We start from the raw sequence: 17,746 nt of genomic DNA on the forward strand, positions 1-17,746 counted from the left end.
TTATCTGCTTTTATATTAACAATAGATTCTCTTTAAATAATCTTGGGGAAGCAGATACTGAGAGGCCATCTGTTACTTATAGTATGAGAACAACAATAAAGTTATATAAAAAAGCAACTATTTCCTGGTTTTCCCCCTCCCTCCCTAAGCACCGCCTCACAAGTACCTAAGCAGATTTCACTTGATAAACCATTTTTGTCCTGGATTTGTATGTATTCTTCCTGGAGGACTCCATATAATTCCTGTGACTTCTGTCCATAAGAGATGCCTGCCTAAAACTACCCATGTCATACAGTGGGAGCAGCTTTCAGGTGGCTTGAAAGTACCCTCCCAAAACTGACTATCTGGCCATAGCCTCCCCAAGGAGGAAATGTGTTTACAAGTAATATGCACATAGCAGCCCTCTTCACTCCTTATCCTAGCTCAATCTTTGTCTGCCATTCAGTCAACTGTCCCAAACTTCCTTGAGAGAGTTGTGTTTAGCAATACAAACGGTGAACATCTTGTGTGTCTGGCACAGCTGCGAGTAAACCAGGATGAACCCATGGAAGATTATCCCCTGAAGGTAGAGGGTGGCAAAGAGGACGACTCTAGCAGTGGCACCCGCCGCTTTGGGATGGGGCAGACCACCAAAGACCAAATGAGGACCAACGTCATCAATGAGATCATAAGCACAGAGAGAGACTACATCAAGCATCTGAAAGACATTTGTGAGGTAAATAATTGTGAATTTGAAAATTTGTGAATAAAGGGGAAGTGAATGTAAGAACTTTTTTGAAGAATAATAGACTGTCCCAGATTCTTGCCCAGAGAGTGACCCTAAGCAGCTAACTTTTCTTTTCTGAAAATGAGACTGTATTTCCATCAGAGCCTGCTCTGCTAAATCGCATTGCATGCTCAGAAAACAGAGGACAGTTCATTACAGCAATATCCCAAATGCCTCTGTGTTTGAAGCACCCAGTTGGGCTCTGATTAAATCGAATTAACTGAATCTCCTAAGCCAGAGAAAAGTAAATGTCTAGCATTGCTGTCCTCTTTAATATATGTTCTGAGGTAATACAGTCAGCAACTCCAGCCTTCAGGCAAGTCATGCTCAGATCAAAACAACTGGGGGATGTTCAGCCAGTTAGGTCTTTCACTTGCAAATATGCCGAATATTGCAACACCTCTTCTAAAAGAGACATGCTGTCACATACATTGGGGTAAATGAAGGTAATTGGTAAGAGTTTTGCAGGAACACAGTTCTTTACTGAAATGACACAAAAATGTAGTGTCTTCCAGGAGAGCCAGCTGGGACAAAGCAGTACACACCAAACAAGCCTTTCCTCCTGCAGTGGCCCCCCATGTCCTTTGTACACTCCTTCTCCCTTGAGTCTACCAGGCATTTCCTAACACAAGCATCCAAACCAGATCAGCAACTGGATTTAATTGGCCTAAATCTATCAGTGGATCAGTGCTGGGGTCACTACACCCTGTAGTCTACAGACAGATAAAGGTGTTTTTAACAGGAGAGAAAGCTGCTCTGGGACTCCTTCAAGTGTGGATTACAGTATCGTTTAAGGCAGTGATGTAACTGTGGCTTGGCTTCCGTTTCGACCATGTTTTGGGTGATACTAGAGGAAATAATAGTTAAAACATGGATGCACCTATGCAGGAAGGGGGTACAGGAACCTGGTGTACTACTGACTACAGTCCATGGGGTTTTCTGTTGATAACCAAATCCCACAGAGCAAATGCCCAAGAAGCTTTCCAATTTGGTTTCCTCCTAGGGTTACATTAAGCAGTGCCGCAAAAGAGCTGACATGTTTACAGAAGAACAGCTGAAGACAATCTTTGGGAATATTGAAGACATCTACAGGTGCCAGAAGAAATTTGTTAAAGCACTAGAGAAGAAATTCAACAAAGACCACCCACATTTGAGTGAGGTTGGCTCATGCTTCTTGGAATATGTAAGTAAATTTGACTTCATGGGAAAGGGGTAGCTGAGCATGGATTAAGCCAGAGGATTTAGAAATTGATCTGACAGAAGTGAAGCTCAGTTTGAAAAAACTAACCCAACCACATTAAATGCCGCGCCCCCCCCCCCCCCCCCCCCCTTCAACCACTACCCACCTCCCAACTAAACATCCTCTAGCTGTTGTGGCTGTGGAAAGAATATTTTCAAAGCACCTCAGCTTCTGAGCACTATACTCCCTGCCACACTGTGCTAATTCATGCAAAAATGTAGGAAGATTCCAGAACCTCGATCTGGATCTGAGTTTACAGCTATGGTATTTTCAGGTCAGTGCAGGATCAGCAACAGCTGATCCAGTCATTGAAAACGTTCAGCTGAGCACAGGCCAGAATACATGGAAATGTCTCAGTCTCTCAGATAAGCTGCAGGTGCAGTAACTTGTAATATACACCACCCATCCCAACTTTAGGTCGCTGGGCTTCAAAGTCTGGGGAAGGATACAAATTACCAAACAGGACCTACACAGGGAACATAGAGCAGTTTGAGCCAGGCCATCACCCTAAAGAACATGGACAGTAAATCCCTTCATTTCCCTTGCAGCAAACAGAGTTTCAGATATACTCTGAATACTGCAACAACCACCCCAATGCCTGCATGGAGCTGTCCCGCCTCACCAAAGTTAACAAGTACGTCTACTTCTTTGAAGCCTGCCGCCTGCTGCAGAAGATGATTGACATCTCTCTGGATGGGTTTTTGCTGACTCCTGTGCAGAAAATCTGCAAATATCCACTGCAACTTGCTGAACTGCTCAAATACACCAACCCACAACACAGGTAAGGTCAGCATGGTGGGGAGGGAAGGAGCGAGACTGGTCTCATGGAAATAGACTAATGCAGAATCATGTATTGAGGGCAGCTTGCCAAGAGCAGCTGATACCATGATTCTTCTGTGTTACCTCGTAGTAACCAGGAAAAAAAAAAGTATTTTTCTATCAAATACATAATTTTCCACTACATTAGCACTGGCCTTTCCTGTCTGTTACAGATCTGGAGTTCCAAAGTCCACCTTATAACGGTACTTTTCTATTTTATTTGGCCCACATATCTGTGATACCAGCACATACATACTTTGGAGTTAAATGTTTCCAGTAGTGGTGTTGAAAACTTTGCCTCCAAAAGCACTGGTTGAATATACCCAAAAACGCCCACGTAACTGCACCACAGCACATCAGGGCTGAGTGGTAGTCATGAATTTTGCCCAGTGCTTCCCCAGCGGGAAGTCGTGGCCTACAGCAGTCAAGCCATGCACACTCAGTGCCTCTTCAGCACTAGCTTAAAAGCATCCAAATCCCTTGCTCAGTTTCAGGGTGAAGGCAGTGCTCTCAGCTCGAGGAACTATGTCACTTAAAGCATCTGAAATAATTAGCTACAGAAATAAAACATGAAAAATCTGTATTAAAGTGTTGATATTGGTCTGTTGTGGCTTGACTTAATTTTACCTTCCTAATTACAGAATGGTTTTAAGCTGTCTTATTAAATCTATAAGCATGTTGTTCTGAAGCTGACCTCTTAACAGAAAGCTCCTTAATGCAGTACACAGATGTTTTGAAAATTGTGTTAGAGACAAGTTGTGCAAAACAGCTCCTTCCCAGCTACTCTAAACTCAGCAGAAGTAGCTGGTGGCAGCAGATGGTGCGTGGGGGAGGGTAGATCAGCTTCTGTCCTACCCTTCCAGATAAACCATCAGCTCCTATTTGAAATGAAGCCAATTATTGCTGAACTGCCTTACTTGTGCATGACAGAATCAGTCCCTGTATGAAAACAGTGGCATTATGAATATAATGTATTATGTTGTGGAAAAAACACGAGGCTTGGAAAGCCCTGGAGATTCTTCCAGCAACTCGCATTTACACATCTGTGGCTGAATTTGATTGCTTACCCCCTTCCCTTCCACAAATTGGGCCTGGATTTGTTACAAGACTATAATCTGTGCCTCAAAACCAGGATGCGTCTGAAAAGCTACCCACAGAAACATGTACCTCCGATTTCCAGTATAAACCAGCTGGGATAGAACTGCAAGTGGAACTCCTGTTTTCTGCTCTCCAGCTCTAGGCCATGCTAGACTGCACTCCTTTGGAGTGTAGGTACAATAAGCACGTGTCGTTTTGTCATACCTAACACCTCTGCCCTACTCTAGGGATTTTAAAGATGTCGAAGCTGCCTTAAATGCCATGAAGAACGTTGCTCGGCTCATCAATGAGAGAAAGCGGCGACTGGAGAACATTGACAAAATTGCTCAGTGGCAGAGTTCAATAGAAGACTGGGAGGTAAAGAGACTTACTTTCCCCATGAATTGAATGTTCTGTGTTGCCCCTCTTCTGCCCCTCCGAGAGCTTCGGCCTACAGCAAGATCTTCATAAGGATTACTATCTAGCCCTACATCAGTTCTGTTGCCCCTCTGTGTGGGTTTGTTGTTTGGTTTTTTTAATTTAAACAGATGCCATCTTTTAGTACAATTTAAAAGATCTAGCACATAACCCAGCTAGACCAGCTGCCTTTGCATGTTCCCTTAGATTTTTGCTTCCCCATTTTCCTTGGAGAATAAAATTAACATGTAGGTTAGTGAAATCCCATTATTTTCCTCGTGCCCCCCATTTTATCTTGAGTGATTTCAAACTCTCAAGATGAGCAGAATTGCCCCTTAATGCTTAATAAGTCACATTATTCCTGCAGAAAGGCAAGCACCAATATAGCGACAAAGGAAGCCAAGGTTCCCTGTAGACTCATTAAAAAAAAAAATTGCTAAAGAAACAAAACTACTAATTTTCTAAAAAACAAACAAACAAACCCCAGGCAAAAACACCAGACTGTCTCCCTCCTAAAGGATGTCAGGCTAAATTCTCAGCTCTCTGCTTATGTGCTGCCTTTAATGTCAGGGATAGATCAGCTGCCCTGAACAGACTCCCTGGAAAAGGAGATTTTTTTCATTTAACACACTATCGTTCTAATCAAATTCAGTTCCCATTCCCTAGGTGCCAAGGACACAGTATCTCCCTGATGCGACAAGGACTGTCCTCCAGCACAGAGGCTCCCTCTCATTCCCAGAAGAGAGTTTCGTCAGCAGGAATTCAGGCCACACAGGCCCCTCAGCCAAGCTGAGGTTCTCCTATGAGACTATGGGCTTATTTCTTCTCCCCTGTTTTCAGATGGCTGAGACCAACCTGTTCTTTGTGCTGTTCTCAGGGTGAAGATGTCCTAGTCAGAAGCTCAGAACTCATCTATTCTGGGGAATTAACCAAAATCTCTCACCCTCAAGCCAAGAGCCAACAGAGGATGTTCTTCCTCTTTGATCACCAGCTTGTCTGCTGCAAGAAGGTAACCTCACTAGCCAGGCACAACTGCTATCTATTACAATGCTAAAGAATTTGAGTGAACTCCCTCTCTACCCCTTTGTTTCCTTAATACTTACTGGCGTCACAGGGGCTTTGGGCACAGAGATTTTTATGTGCATTCGTTGCAGTCTTTCTTTTCTCTGACATCCTGGTGTCGTCTGTGCACCTGACCACAGCAATAAGCTACAGGAACTAACTACTGGCCTAATTCTTAAAGCAAGAGAGGAAGTCATTGCACTGCTTCTGGGCTTAGTGTATGGGTTTATTTTATACAACTCAAGTATGAGCATTGTCAACCATTTTCTTTTAAATGTTTTTTTTCAACTGCACTTCCACATGAGATTAATAGCATATTCAGAAAGTAACTGCAGCTTTCATGAAGAGCTGCCGGCCTTGACAGTCAATAAGACCATATTGACATCATATGTAAGTCTGTACGTACAGCCCATGCTATTTTTCATAACCTAAGTAATAAAAGAAATCTTCCTTTGTAGAGCAAATGAAAGGTATCTTCCACTGGAGTTTCAGAACTGAACATGCCGAATTTTTTTTGCATAATCCATGGCATACAGGTAGCTCCAGGTAACTTAGGCATGAGACCCTCACTGTTTTATCACTGCTCTCAGATTTACTGTTCACTGTCAACACAAAAAACAAAAGGCAGTTAGCATTTTTATGGCTTTCTAACTGGGACTGTAGGATTCAAATACTATGTTCTGACACGGGCTTAATGAGTATTTGGGATCATGTGTCATTACACAAGCTTGCTTCTCATTCAGAGCTCTTCAGGGCAGCTGATATCCCACAACGGTAGATGCCAGCCTATCCTGACTCCATCACTAGAAGAAACCATGTGATTCCCCTCACTGTCAACAGAAGCTTAGCACTCTGCAATTCCATAGATTCAAATCCAGTATCAATTTTTCTTACACGACTGTAATGACTGCCAAGAAGATTAAATATGCCATCATATCAAAGAAAGTGAATGTTTAAGGAAGGGACAGGACAGGAAACAGTAACATCTGTTAAGAGTCTGTGTGATCTCTCTTACAGGACCTTCTGCGCCGGGACATCTTGTATTATAAGAGTCGGATCAACATGGATGATATGGAAATAGTGGATGTAGAAGATGGGAAAGACAAGGACTTCAATCTCAGCGTGAAAAATGCATTTAAGTTGCACTGCCAAGACACTGAGGAAGTCCACTTATTCTGTGCAAAAAAGCCTGAGCAGAAACAGCGCTGGCTGAAGGCATTTGAGAATGAAAGGAGACAGGTTCAGCTCGACCAGGAGACAGGTATGGAAAGAGCAATGCTGTGAGACAGTGGGGGTTTGGTGTGTTAGTTCTTTCTTTTCTTTTCTTTTCTTTCTTCTTTTTTTAACCACCAGCCAATTCATAGGAGTGAAAGGGCAGGGAAGACAGTCCATTCTCCAGTCCAGCTCAGGCTGCTGAATTGCACCTTCCGAATGAATCTGTGCAATTGAAGGGAGAAAAAAAAAAAAAAAAAAAAAAAAAGGAAAACGACCATGAGTAGACACTGCAGTATGTCCTCAAGGAGGCTGATGCATCTTTAATGAGTTCAGGCAGGGCTGACAAAATAGTCAATACGTTACATACACCTTCCATTATTTTGCAGTACAGCGTGAGTGCCCAACATGGCAATATCTATACAAAACATTTTCAGTCAAGGGTTTTCATTGTTTTGTCTAAATCCTGCTTAATTCAGACTTGTATGATTTAATGAGGTTTGAACCACAAGTGGTCTGGACTCAATTCTTCACCCAGCAAAGTGTGGGGGGAACAGCAGGCAGCAAACTTTGCATGAGAGGTAGGGAGAGTTGTGCAGTGCAGCACAGGCTGGGGGGAGCAGTAAGTGCCCCTTCCAGCTCCGGGAGTAATTTCAGCTTGTGACTTCTCACCTCAGGTATTTCGCTACCCCTGTATTTCCCTTACTGTCTATGCCAGAGTCTTCCTATGAGATACAAAATTATTACCTGCTGCTAACAAACTTACTTTATCTTCAAGGTTTTTCAATCACAGAGGTGCAGAAAAAGCAGGCAATGCTGAATGCCAGCAAGCAGCACCATACCGGGAAGCCTAAGGGTAAGTCACACCTGAACATACAAATGCTGCCAGAACTGGGGGGGTGGGGGCGTGGAGCTTCTGTATTTACTATATGGGAATAGTTTCAATGAAGTGTCATTAACAAACTCTTGAGGAGGCCAGATGGTGAGCTCTGATGTGACAGTCTGCAGTATAGTTCCTAGCAGATTCAGATGGCTGGAGTCAGGAAACTATTCTTAACTACAGGAGAGCTGCTTTGCACCCGATGGCTGAGCACTATGCCAGAAACCAGTTACATACAAGCCAGCAGCTTCTCTTCAAAGGCTAGGTCACAGCCTCTCCCTGGAAGCTAGGCTCTCCAACCAGCATGGCATTCCCTTTGTGAAAAGACATGACTAAGTTTTGCAGCGTACAAAGAGAGTCATAAAGTTCACCACAGCAGGGACTATTCCTGCCTGGGCAGTTGTGCCTGTGGAAGATGCTTTGGAACCTGCAATTTTGGCAGAGTGCCATGCTCTTTAACAGAGCTGTTCATTAAACCTTTATGAGACAAGGAAGATCTACCAGCAGCCAGGGGAGTGCGAACTCAAGCACAGAAAGGAACATTGCTGTGCCCACAGCACTGTCAGCTGAAGATTCCTGCTACCCCATTTTGTGATGCCACCACACCCTTTACATTCAGAGGAAGAGATGTGACTTGCTTTCCTCTGGACCCACAGAGAGGCAACCACTTCCCCTTGGTGGTACCAGTCAACAGTTAAATCCTAGCCAAGCCTCCAGGAAGAAAGCTTGGCTAAATTTCAAAGTCAGTCAGAAGTAGTATTTGGCTGCAAGCAGAGGGAAGTTTGGAAGGAGCGCAGACCTCTCTAACAAAGCAAAGCCCTAGGGGCGAAGCAGGAGAGGAGACCCCAGAAGCCAGCCCTGTCCCCAGGCTAGGCACTGACCATTGCGACTCAGAAATCCAGTGCAGGAAGTTGTAACAGGCAACAGGCACATGCACATCAGCTGCTTCTCCCAAAACAACCAAAGGCACTAGTTAAGTTTGTCACTAATGATGAGCTACAGCTATTTAGCCCTGCTGTCATGTTGACAGAACACCTGTCAGTTACACTTCACATTTCTGGGACTTCCACAGCATCAAGTCTAATCCCACAAAGCAGTGGCGAAACTAAGGGTAATCCTAAAACAAACCCAATTCACTCCCCTGCAGCTTTAACAGGGACTGGGCAGGGGCTGGGGACGGGAGCTGCGCTCAACTAACATGCTTCCCACCTCCTTCTCATCACAGCTGTCACCAGGCCATACTATGACTTTCTGATGCGCCAGAAGCATCCCACCCTGCCTACTACACTCCCTCAGCAGCAAGTCTTCATGCTGGCAGAGCCCAAGCGCAAGCCCTCAAACTTCTGGCAGAACATCAGCAGGCTGACGCCCTTCCGGAAATAAGGGCAGCCCCGTGTTTGTGCCTGAACCCCTTCTGAGAAAGCACTTTATCCACAAGTCCTGGGAGGTGGAGCCCAGGTTCTTCCAATCCTTTGTTTACAGAGGATGGCACATGTGCTCCTGCCTTCCCTATTTATTTTGCAGGCCGACTGCCCACACTGGCTCTGAGGTGAGACATGCTGTGTGTGCTTGCACACATGTGCATTTGTGCCAGTCCCATCGAGCCAGCCTTGCACAGCGCCCAAGAGGCAAACTTCCAGGAAGACATCACAGGATGAGCCTGACATGTCTCATCTGAAAAGATTTTGCTTGTCAGCTGTACTTTGACTCACTCCTTCCTGCTGTGAACACTACTGCTGTCCGGCAGCTGTCAGAGAGGGGGTGGCAGCTGATACACCTGCCAGCTCTGTGTCCACTGACTTGCACAGAACAGTTCAGAGTCACTGACATGATACTTTTTCCATGGAGGGATAAACCCTTCTGCTCTCTGCCCACCCCCACTCCCCACATTTCTCAGAGACATGATCCTCTTACACACGTCTAATTCAGTTAGCCTTTGCAGGCACTCAAGACAACAGTGAGTATTGCACTGTGACCTTTTCCTTTCCTTTAGTTCCAACACTACTGATGAACTATCTAGTACATTAAACTGTGCCAATCAACCTGCAGCATGAGTAAAGTTCAAGAATCTCTCTAGTGGGTTTGAGTTACATGTTAGAGAAAAATGTGCCTAATTAATACCATACTCAATTCCTTAGATTCTCGTCTCTGCATCATTCTGCCGTATTTCCTGGCCAATGAAAATGCTCATTGTTTGTAATGTGTTTATTTATGGTAAAAATCAGAACTGTGTATTTTGTAAGTCTGTAATTGTTCTTGTCAGATGTTGTTAACTTGATGCCTGTTTTGTCTTTTTTTTTTTTTTTTTTTTTTAAGAAAGGTCAATATTTGCAAACCTAGCTCCCAGAAGTCAGAGTCTACAGTTGAACTCTGAAAGACTAAAACCATGACTGTTACACAAACTTCCACAGGCCCTCATTTCAAGGGGTATTATTGCAGGTTTTTGACACCTTTAAAAAATGGAAAGCCACTTTAGAAAGGCCTAAATTTGGCATTAAGAGTCTCACTAAGTACCCAAGTTTCAAACTGTGGCCAAAAAGAATTAATTTAAAACTTGGTTAGCAAAAGGAAAGATTTGCCTTACCATAGTGAGAGTTAGAAGCCATACTGACTGAATTCCCTAGCTTAAGAGACATCCTGTGACACTGGAAGGAAGACACCTGCTCATTCCAACATGATGGTACTGTGAATGAGCACTAACTGCAGAGCTCAGAAATCCAGTGTTTGTTGATGCTGTAGCTGACCAAAGTCTGGTCATCCAGGGATATCTGAATTCAATAGCATGTACAAAGTCATTCTTGCACTATATCTTATCTTCCCCCCAGACTAGGGGCAACATTTAATTTCATAAAGAAACTTGTAAAAGTAACTTTCAGCCTGTGTTTGTCTCCAACATGTCTAGCTCTCTGAACTTGTTTCTCTTCAGAGTCACTGTAGAGATTCTGCTCTTGCAGCTCAAAAAGAGACTGCTAATCAGTAGAAGCCATGCCAGGAGGTTAACTCAAAGCCATCCTTTGGATGGAAGACTCAAGAAGCAGAGACCATACTGCAGATGTGCTGGTCACTTAGAACACTGATCAAGGTTCGCAAGTCACCAGCTCCCAAATTCCTGCTAGTTACTTAAAAGGAGAACATGTCTAGGAAACATCAAAAAAGCTGCAGGGGGTGCTCAAGCCCACTTTGAGCAATATGGAATTAAAGAGGAACAGCAAGTGCCAAGAAGTAAGAAACATACTTGAAAGAGAACCCAGCTTCTCCTCCTGGGACCTGCCCACCTGCACAGCCTGCAGCCTGCTTCCCTGCCCCTCTTCCTGGGAAAACACACAACTCCATGCTCTTCTCCTAGGCAGAACCAGATGTGACATCACCATTCAATATGGTCCTACAGAAAATGGTGACCAAAAACCAACAAAAACTTCCCTCTCATGCAGAAGCACAAGAGATGTCTGCCCAGGGAAGGTTTAGCACTTCCCCCCCTGTCACCCCAAGCAACAGAGGAAAATGGGGCTTACCAAACTGGAAGCAGAGCCTTGAGATGCTGCCTGACTGCCTCACAGTGACCTGAACCAGCACAAGCAGTTACAGGTCTGGTCTGTCATTTGCCAAAAATGCCTCTCTAATACCATGCAGCTGTTGGGAAAACAAACCAGTGGGACACTGTAGGAATGGCCTTCAAACACTGCACAAAACAGGCATGGTTCACTGAACTGGGGGGGGCAGGGGGGAAACAACCAACCAAAAAAAGAAAAAAAAAATCCAGCCCTCATTTGCACATTACATCTGCATTATCAGCCTTACAGTGCTCAGCATTGCCTGGCCTCACCCTCTGGTCCTTTCAACCCACACACTGTCCATGAGTGCTGGCTAAGCTCCCCTCAGGGGCCAGCACATAGTGGCAGCCTAAGCTTTAGCACACAGTATGAAGAGCTTTTGACAGCTGGGTCTCTCAGCATGCACTATGATACAGAACATTTGTTCTCTACACTTGAGAGGACATTGTGTCGCTGGGGGGGCGGGGGGAGGGGGAGGAGGTGCTGCAGGAGGGGCTAAAAAAAAAAAAAAAAACCAAAACCAAAAAAACCCCCCCAAAAAACGGGCTCTGTAAGAAGCCACTGAGATCAGGCTGTACTACTTCTTGCCAAGTACCAAAATTAACAGTGACACCTCCCAGACCCATGCCAGGTTACCGAGTGCTCTGCATGCCATGAAGATTACATGGTTTGGACATTCCCCCTCCCCCAGAGCTAAACACTAGTAAGAGCTGCCTGTCCACAGTCCAGCCTCTGCTAAAACCCAAAGGCTGCAGACACAGTCTGCCCCAACCCCTGGGGGGGGGGGGGGGGGGGGCAGTCAGAAGCTCTACCGAGCTAATCCAGACACAGCAAATGGTGTTCCTCAACACTGGGGGCTTTACCTGCAGCCCCCTGTTCCCACAGCTACACCAATACTGGCATAATGCCATTTTGCAACAACTAACATTCACCCCTCTGACAAGCTCAAGCCCTTGCACTTGCACACGTACCTTTCAGGGGAACACCCCAGTGCTTGCTGCCTCTCAGGCATAAGCTTCAGCCCAAGAAGTGTTGCTGCGCTCACCCTAAGCAGAGCAACACCCAGCGGGCCTGTCACAGCATCCATAGGGCTGAATTACCCTTACTGCATTGCCACACCCAGAACAGCATCAGGCAGTTGCACCCAGCACTTCTCAGTAATCGAAGGCACTTGTCACTTCTGTGTTTACCCTAAGTGTCTACACCCTCCTTTCCTTATCCATGGCATGTTTGTTTTGATTGGCCAGGAAGAAAATCTGTTGGCACAGAAACGATCAATTTTCTGAGCTTATCAATCAGCTTTGTAGGAAGTGGGGGGAGGAATGTTGAATTGGACCAGTGAACCTAGGCTGGAAGGGACCTTGGGACAATTCCCACCCCCAAAACATGCACACCCCCTCAAAGCAAGACCAACTGTGAAGCTGCATCAGGTTTCTCAGCATCTTGTCCAGTTGCTATCTGCGTGTGCTCAAGGCCAGAGATTCCCCCAAAACCTGTTTGGGTCCTGTTCAATACCTCACTGTCCCCATTATGAAAAAAAAGTTCTTAAGTCTATTCCAAGTTTCCCTTGCTGCAACTTCTGATCTGTTTTTAATGTGTATGTTGCTTTATACACCCAGCTTTACATCTACGCTGAAGTCACTCCAGTACAAATCTTGACCTATTCTACTGAATGAAATGGTGTGACAGTGGCACATCACCTGAAAGTGCAGGGCAAAAGCTTTGAAGGGCAATAAAACACACCCCTGCCCTCCCCCTGCTAACACACACGTAAGAATTGGCTACTATTAATTATCTGTGTATCAATACTCTGAACAGTAAATATGCATTGAGGTGTTTAAATTATCAGATTACTTACCACCTCTTCCAAAACTTACTTCATGTCTGACCAGTGCACACAAATGATTTTTTATAGAGAGAAACTTTTAATAGAAATCTTTGAGTGCCAAAACAGACTTCTCTGGCCAAACAGTATACCAGTCAATGAAAAGTTATCTATTTCTGGTAGAGAGAATACATTCTCTACTTGACTGCCTATTGGAACTCTTTCTAAAGCATGTCTTCAGCTGGGATTCTAGTCTTGCGAGAAACATTTGGAGCTAGGATCCAATCCCCTATGCAAGACTGAAATCAGGTATAAAAGCTGATCACACTGAAAGAGGTGGGAACCTTGGAATACAGTAGCTGGCGTTACAGCAGTGACACTGATAAACAGGTAAGGATCAAACTCACTTTGCTCAACATACCTACCCACATACCAGCATGTCAAAAGACCACTCTGTAAATCTGAAGAAAGAGGATTTCATCAAGACATGCCATCCTTTGTTTTCCACCCAGCACTGCTTCCTGATTCTCTTACCACAAAACCTATTACTTCCTGAACAAACTGTGTATCAGATCACGTGTAACCTCCATTGGTTTTAAATTATTAGACACTCAAAACTCACCTCATCTCCTAAGTTATGATTAAATGGTAAAATGTACATCTTTTAGACAGTGCTAACAGACTAGCCAACACTGAATGTCCCTCCTCTTCACCCTGGCATCTGGATTTTGAATGGAGTTACATTGTACTGTCAATTAAAAGTATCAGGGAGAATGCATGTGTAGGACAGAAAGCATTCACGTACACATTACGTAGATTCACAGAGTCATCATCTAAACATAGTAAAGGGGTTTTCCAGCATATGAACAGGACAAGTACAGCTTCTGTCAAGCTTTGAGCTTAATGGACAACACAATCTTACCAGATTCACAAGAAGAGTCCATTTGAAGCATAAATAAGCAGAGATGTGAAACTTCAGTACCCACTCCTCTGGAGACGCACCTTCAACATGGCCAGAAATGCAGCTTTTCATGCAAAACAAACTGAAGCTCCTGACACAACTCTGAACAGCACCAATCATTCCAGATTTCAGGGCAGAACCTACCTAACTATTCAGAAAAATACTTCTGCATTGAGTTACATAAAGAGAACAAGACAACTTGATCCAGGGGTGGTATGGGGGTTGGTTTTTTTTAGGGGTTTTGGCTCTGTTTCCCTCCTTCTGTAGCTATCTGTTTAGGAAGCTTCTTGTGAAAAACAGCCATGTTTCTTAATGAGTAAAATCTGCCCCGATTTCACTTGGACAAGACACAGACTTATGTAAAGCATGTGAACCAATCAGAAGAATGATTCACTGACGCTACCAGTAAAATGAAGAGAACCAGTGGCTGCTAAATAATCTAGTTTCTGCTCTGACAAAAATAAAATAAAAAAAAAATATCTCTATTTTGAACTATTAGTTTGGAATAACTGAGTCAGAAGAGGTAGGTGTATACACTAGAAAAATGCCTATGCTTCAAGTTTTGATAGCATCAAAAGCAGTACAAACTGTCTTTGTACTAAATCAAAATAACAAATAGAGTTAAAAGTTCCCATGAAGCAGCCTTCAAGATCTTTTCTGTTGTGTCCATTACCCGAGGAACAGCAGGGTGTAGGCTGGGGAGGAGCCCTGTTTGTTTGGCCTAGTAAATCACCTCGCTGATATACACTGCAGGTAATCCCAGCTGCCCAGGACACAGCTCTGCAAAACCAGCGTGTCAGTCTGTCAATCAGAAGCCCACAATGTGCAGACTGCCTGCATCTGGGTGTCCAAACAGCTTCCCGGAAACATCAGAAAGCCAGGCCTCCGTGTCATTGATTGGGACAACTGAAAATTGAGGCATCTACGAATAACAGACTTTCCAAGAGAATCTCAGCCTCAGACTGAAAATGCTATGTTTCTTGGGATGCCAGAATGACAGAAATCAGCTTTTCTTAATAAAAAGGCCTTTCATCTTTTGCAATATATGTCAAAATAGTATCAGGCTGTGTTCCTCCAGATTTACTGTAGTGGAAGCATATCTTCATGTAACAGCAGAATTAAATATATCAATCTTGCCACTGATTTGTAAATATCACTCTTTTGAACAAGTACTGTACCACTCGCTACACAGACTGCTTAAAAACTTTGTCAGCATCTGCGAGGTGGTACAGCATCCAGCAAGTGCTGATTTGTTATTTTACTGTTACTAAGTCAGCTGTTTTCATTTCTCACATCAAGTACCACTGTGTACCTGCTAATGAGGGTTATAACATTGCAATACCCATTTGGACAGCGAATATGGTCGTACAGTAATTCCTAAAGCTTTAAGAATGGAGCTGTTCACCCTTCATTCAACTGCTAGAGCCTCAGCCTGTACCTGCTGCTACTCAAGTTTTCTACTAAAGTTAGCAGGACTTGGCACTGCTATTGACAAATAGCAGCACCACATCAGTACGATCTTAAGGTCTCAACTACAATGTCTTGTACCAGCCCATCAGTAGAAAGTCCCTGTCCCCAGAGCTCCCTCCCTACGCAAAGCTGTGGGATCAGGTCTTCAGGTAAGTAATGGGTTAATATTTCTATCCATTTGGTAATGGATAGAAATTAACTGAAAAAAAAAAATTGAAGTGTTTTCAGATTATTTTAACCCACTGAAGGCGCAGTGCTGTTCACTTAGTTTCATAGTGCAGGGGAGGGAATCAATCTTCAGCAGAGACAAATCAACACAACTCATTTCAGAGCTAAGCTAGAGCAAGAAGGCAGTCAAAACCAGGACATGGCAGAAGCCCCAGTGCTCCCCTGCATTTCTCTGCTGCGTGCTACACAGGTCAGGGTGGGGTATCGGAGGATGGCCTACTGCATGCTCAAGAACAGCAGCAAGCTGGATTTCACTTGCCTTTATTATTCACAGCCACATAGTCTCAGGCTCGTGAGAGGCCAAAGGGCGCTCCTTCCTTCCTGGCCACACAGCAATCACAGCTTGCCCTGCCTTGGGATTAACACCTCGCATCACACTTCATTTCTCACCGTGTCTCCCACGTTTCCTTAACAACAAGCTACATCACTAAAATCCCATGGCTTTGGCAGGGCTGGTGGTTTTAGGAAAAATACAGGCTGCTTGTTCTTTTTGCATAATGGTCCTGTCATTTTCCTCCCTGCAACTACACCACTCTTCTCTGCACGTAGTGAGCTTTTCTTTTGCACAACTTTGCTACCAAAGCAGCTCCCTGTTCTACAGCCTGTGCAAATGAAATACCTGTGATACTTAACCCAGACTTCTGTACCTTTGTGCGTGACTGTTTACATATACATTTGTGAGATGGGAAATAAACAAGCTATCAACTTCACTCTTGTCTAATGCTGTAATCCTCCCATAAAACATTCATTACTGAGTATACAAAATAAGCCTTTGTATCAGCCGTAATCAAATGGAGCTATCTATGTAACAGTAGAGTTCCTTCTATCTTTCCACACCTGCTTCTCCCCCCTTAGAAGTAGCAGCCTGCCTGCACATCCATTACCTAGGCTTGAGGATAATTTTTTTCTTTAACCTCCAGCAACCTGAAACAATACATCTGCTTTCCAAATCACACCATCAAGAAAAAGCTTACTCCCAGCTACAGCCGTGTCAGCATTCATGCACTGAAAGAGGGTACAGCATTTGATCTCAACTGTGAAGTGCATGTGATCACAATTCTTACAATAAGGCTGGTGAAAGCAAAACTGTGGAAAGGTGTGTTCCCCTCCCTCTTCCTGAAGCATCAATTTATCCATGTATTTTATGTTTCTTCCCCAGAAAAGAACAAGCTATTGTAAAACACTACAAAATAGATTAATATAGCCCAAAAATGAAGGTCCAGCTGCACTAATTTAAGTTAACAGTTGGGCTGCTCAGTGCCAAGTTTTCTCTTCAAGTTTGTGTTTGAAGTATCTTTTAGTCCACCAAGTTCTATAGCTGTGGGTTACTAGTACCCATGAGGCTCGACAGTCTTCCCTGTAAGTCTGCCACTCCCTCTGTAACACAGACAATACAACTTCCTGTAACTACCAAAGACCTCTTACTGCTGTATAATTTTTGGGAGGTTTTTTTTGTTTTTTTTTTGTTTTGTTTTGTTTTGGTTTTTTTTGTTTGTTTTTGTTTGTTTGTTTTTTTTTTTTTTAAAAGTAGTCACATGGATCCCATTCTATTCTGGTCGATTACGAAAGGATAGCTAATAGCCTGATGGATTTTGAAATAAAATCCAGGAAAGCATTTAGCCTCCCCCACACAAGTCAAACATTTTATCCATGTAATGCAGCAACACCTTCTACCCCAGCACTATGACTGACATTTCCTACAAAGGAAAATTTCCAGCTAAATAATAATCAGTACATCACGCCTGATTCCAGGGGAGCTCACCAACAGAACTATTTCTGTTACCTGACTTTGTCTACAGTGAGCCATGGAGTTTAGAATCTAAAGCAAGATGTTAGAAAAAGCAAACTTTCTTTTTGTCCATACAGGAAAGCTTGAAACTCAAAACTTCTTGCCTTATTTCTGACAATCACCAAGAGGTTATTTTTCTGGAAGGGGCTCTGGCTGTTACCAAGTGTTCAAAGCTGCCTCTAAAATGAGGGGAGTTCTTACCAATATATTTAACCTTCACAGCAAATAACTAACAGCCACTCATCACCAAGTAAGTAGGAGAGCAATACGCATCACAATGTCACTGCAAAATGAATCTGGGAAGAGGGAGAAAAATCAAACCATTACTGACCCACCATTTTGGTAGTTCCATGGATACATTTAAAACAAGAAAGAAACCCCATATACAGACTTAAAAGTTCAGTACTCCATTCTTACAAGTGTCAGATACAGTACAAACTAATCCTTCA

At 43.8% G+C, this 17,746-nt stretch overlaps 1 protein-coding gene across 3 annotated transcripts in view; it reads left to right on the forward strand.

Moving 5' to 3' along the window:
- ARHGEF4 (Rho guanine nucleotide exchange factor 4) overlaps window positions 1-16,218 on the forward strand; it is a 236,383-nt gene extending 220,165 nt beyond the window's left edge. For all 3 annotated transcript variants that reach the window (XM_030028406.1, XM_030028407.2, XM_030028408.2), the window contains 8 exons: window positions 521-715; window positions 1,770-1,949; window positions 2,555-2,787; window positions 4,151-4,280; window positions 5,197-5,328; window positions 6,399-6,642; window positions 7,372-7,449; window positions 8,699-16,218. In XM_030028406.1, the coding sequence (XP_029884266.1) occupies window positions 521-715; window positions 1,770-1,949; window positions 2,555-2,787; window positions 4,151-4,280; window positions 5,197-5,328; window positions 6,399-6,642; window positions 7,372-7,449; window positions 8,699-8,856 (1,350 nt within the window). In that variant the 3' untranslated portion in view covers window positions 8,857-16,218. The remainder of the gene's footprint in view (window positions 1-520; window positions 716-1,769; window positions 1,950-2,554; window positions 2,788-4,150; window positions 4,281-5,196; window positions 5,329-6,398; window positions 6,643-7,371; window positions 7,450-8,698) is intronic.
- Window positions 16,219-17,746: the final 1,528 nt, after the last annotated feature.

This window comes from Aquila chrysaetos, chromosome 10, assembly GCF_900496995.4.
Source record: "Aquila chrysaetos chrysaetos chromosome 10, bAquChr1.4, whole genome shotgun sequence".
Classification (NCBI taxonomy): Eukaryota; Metazoa; Chordata; class Aves; order Accipitriformes; family Accipitridae; genus Aquila; species Aquila chrysaetos.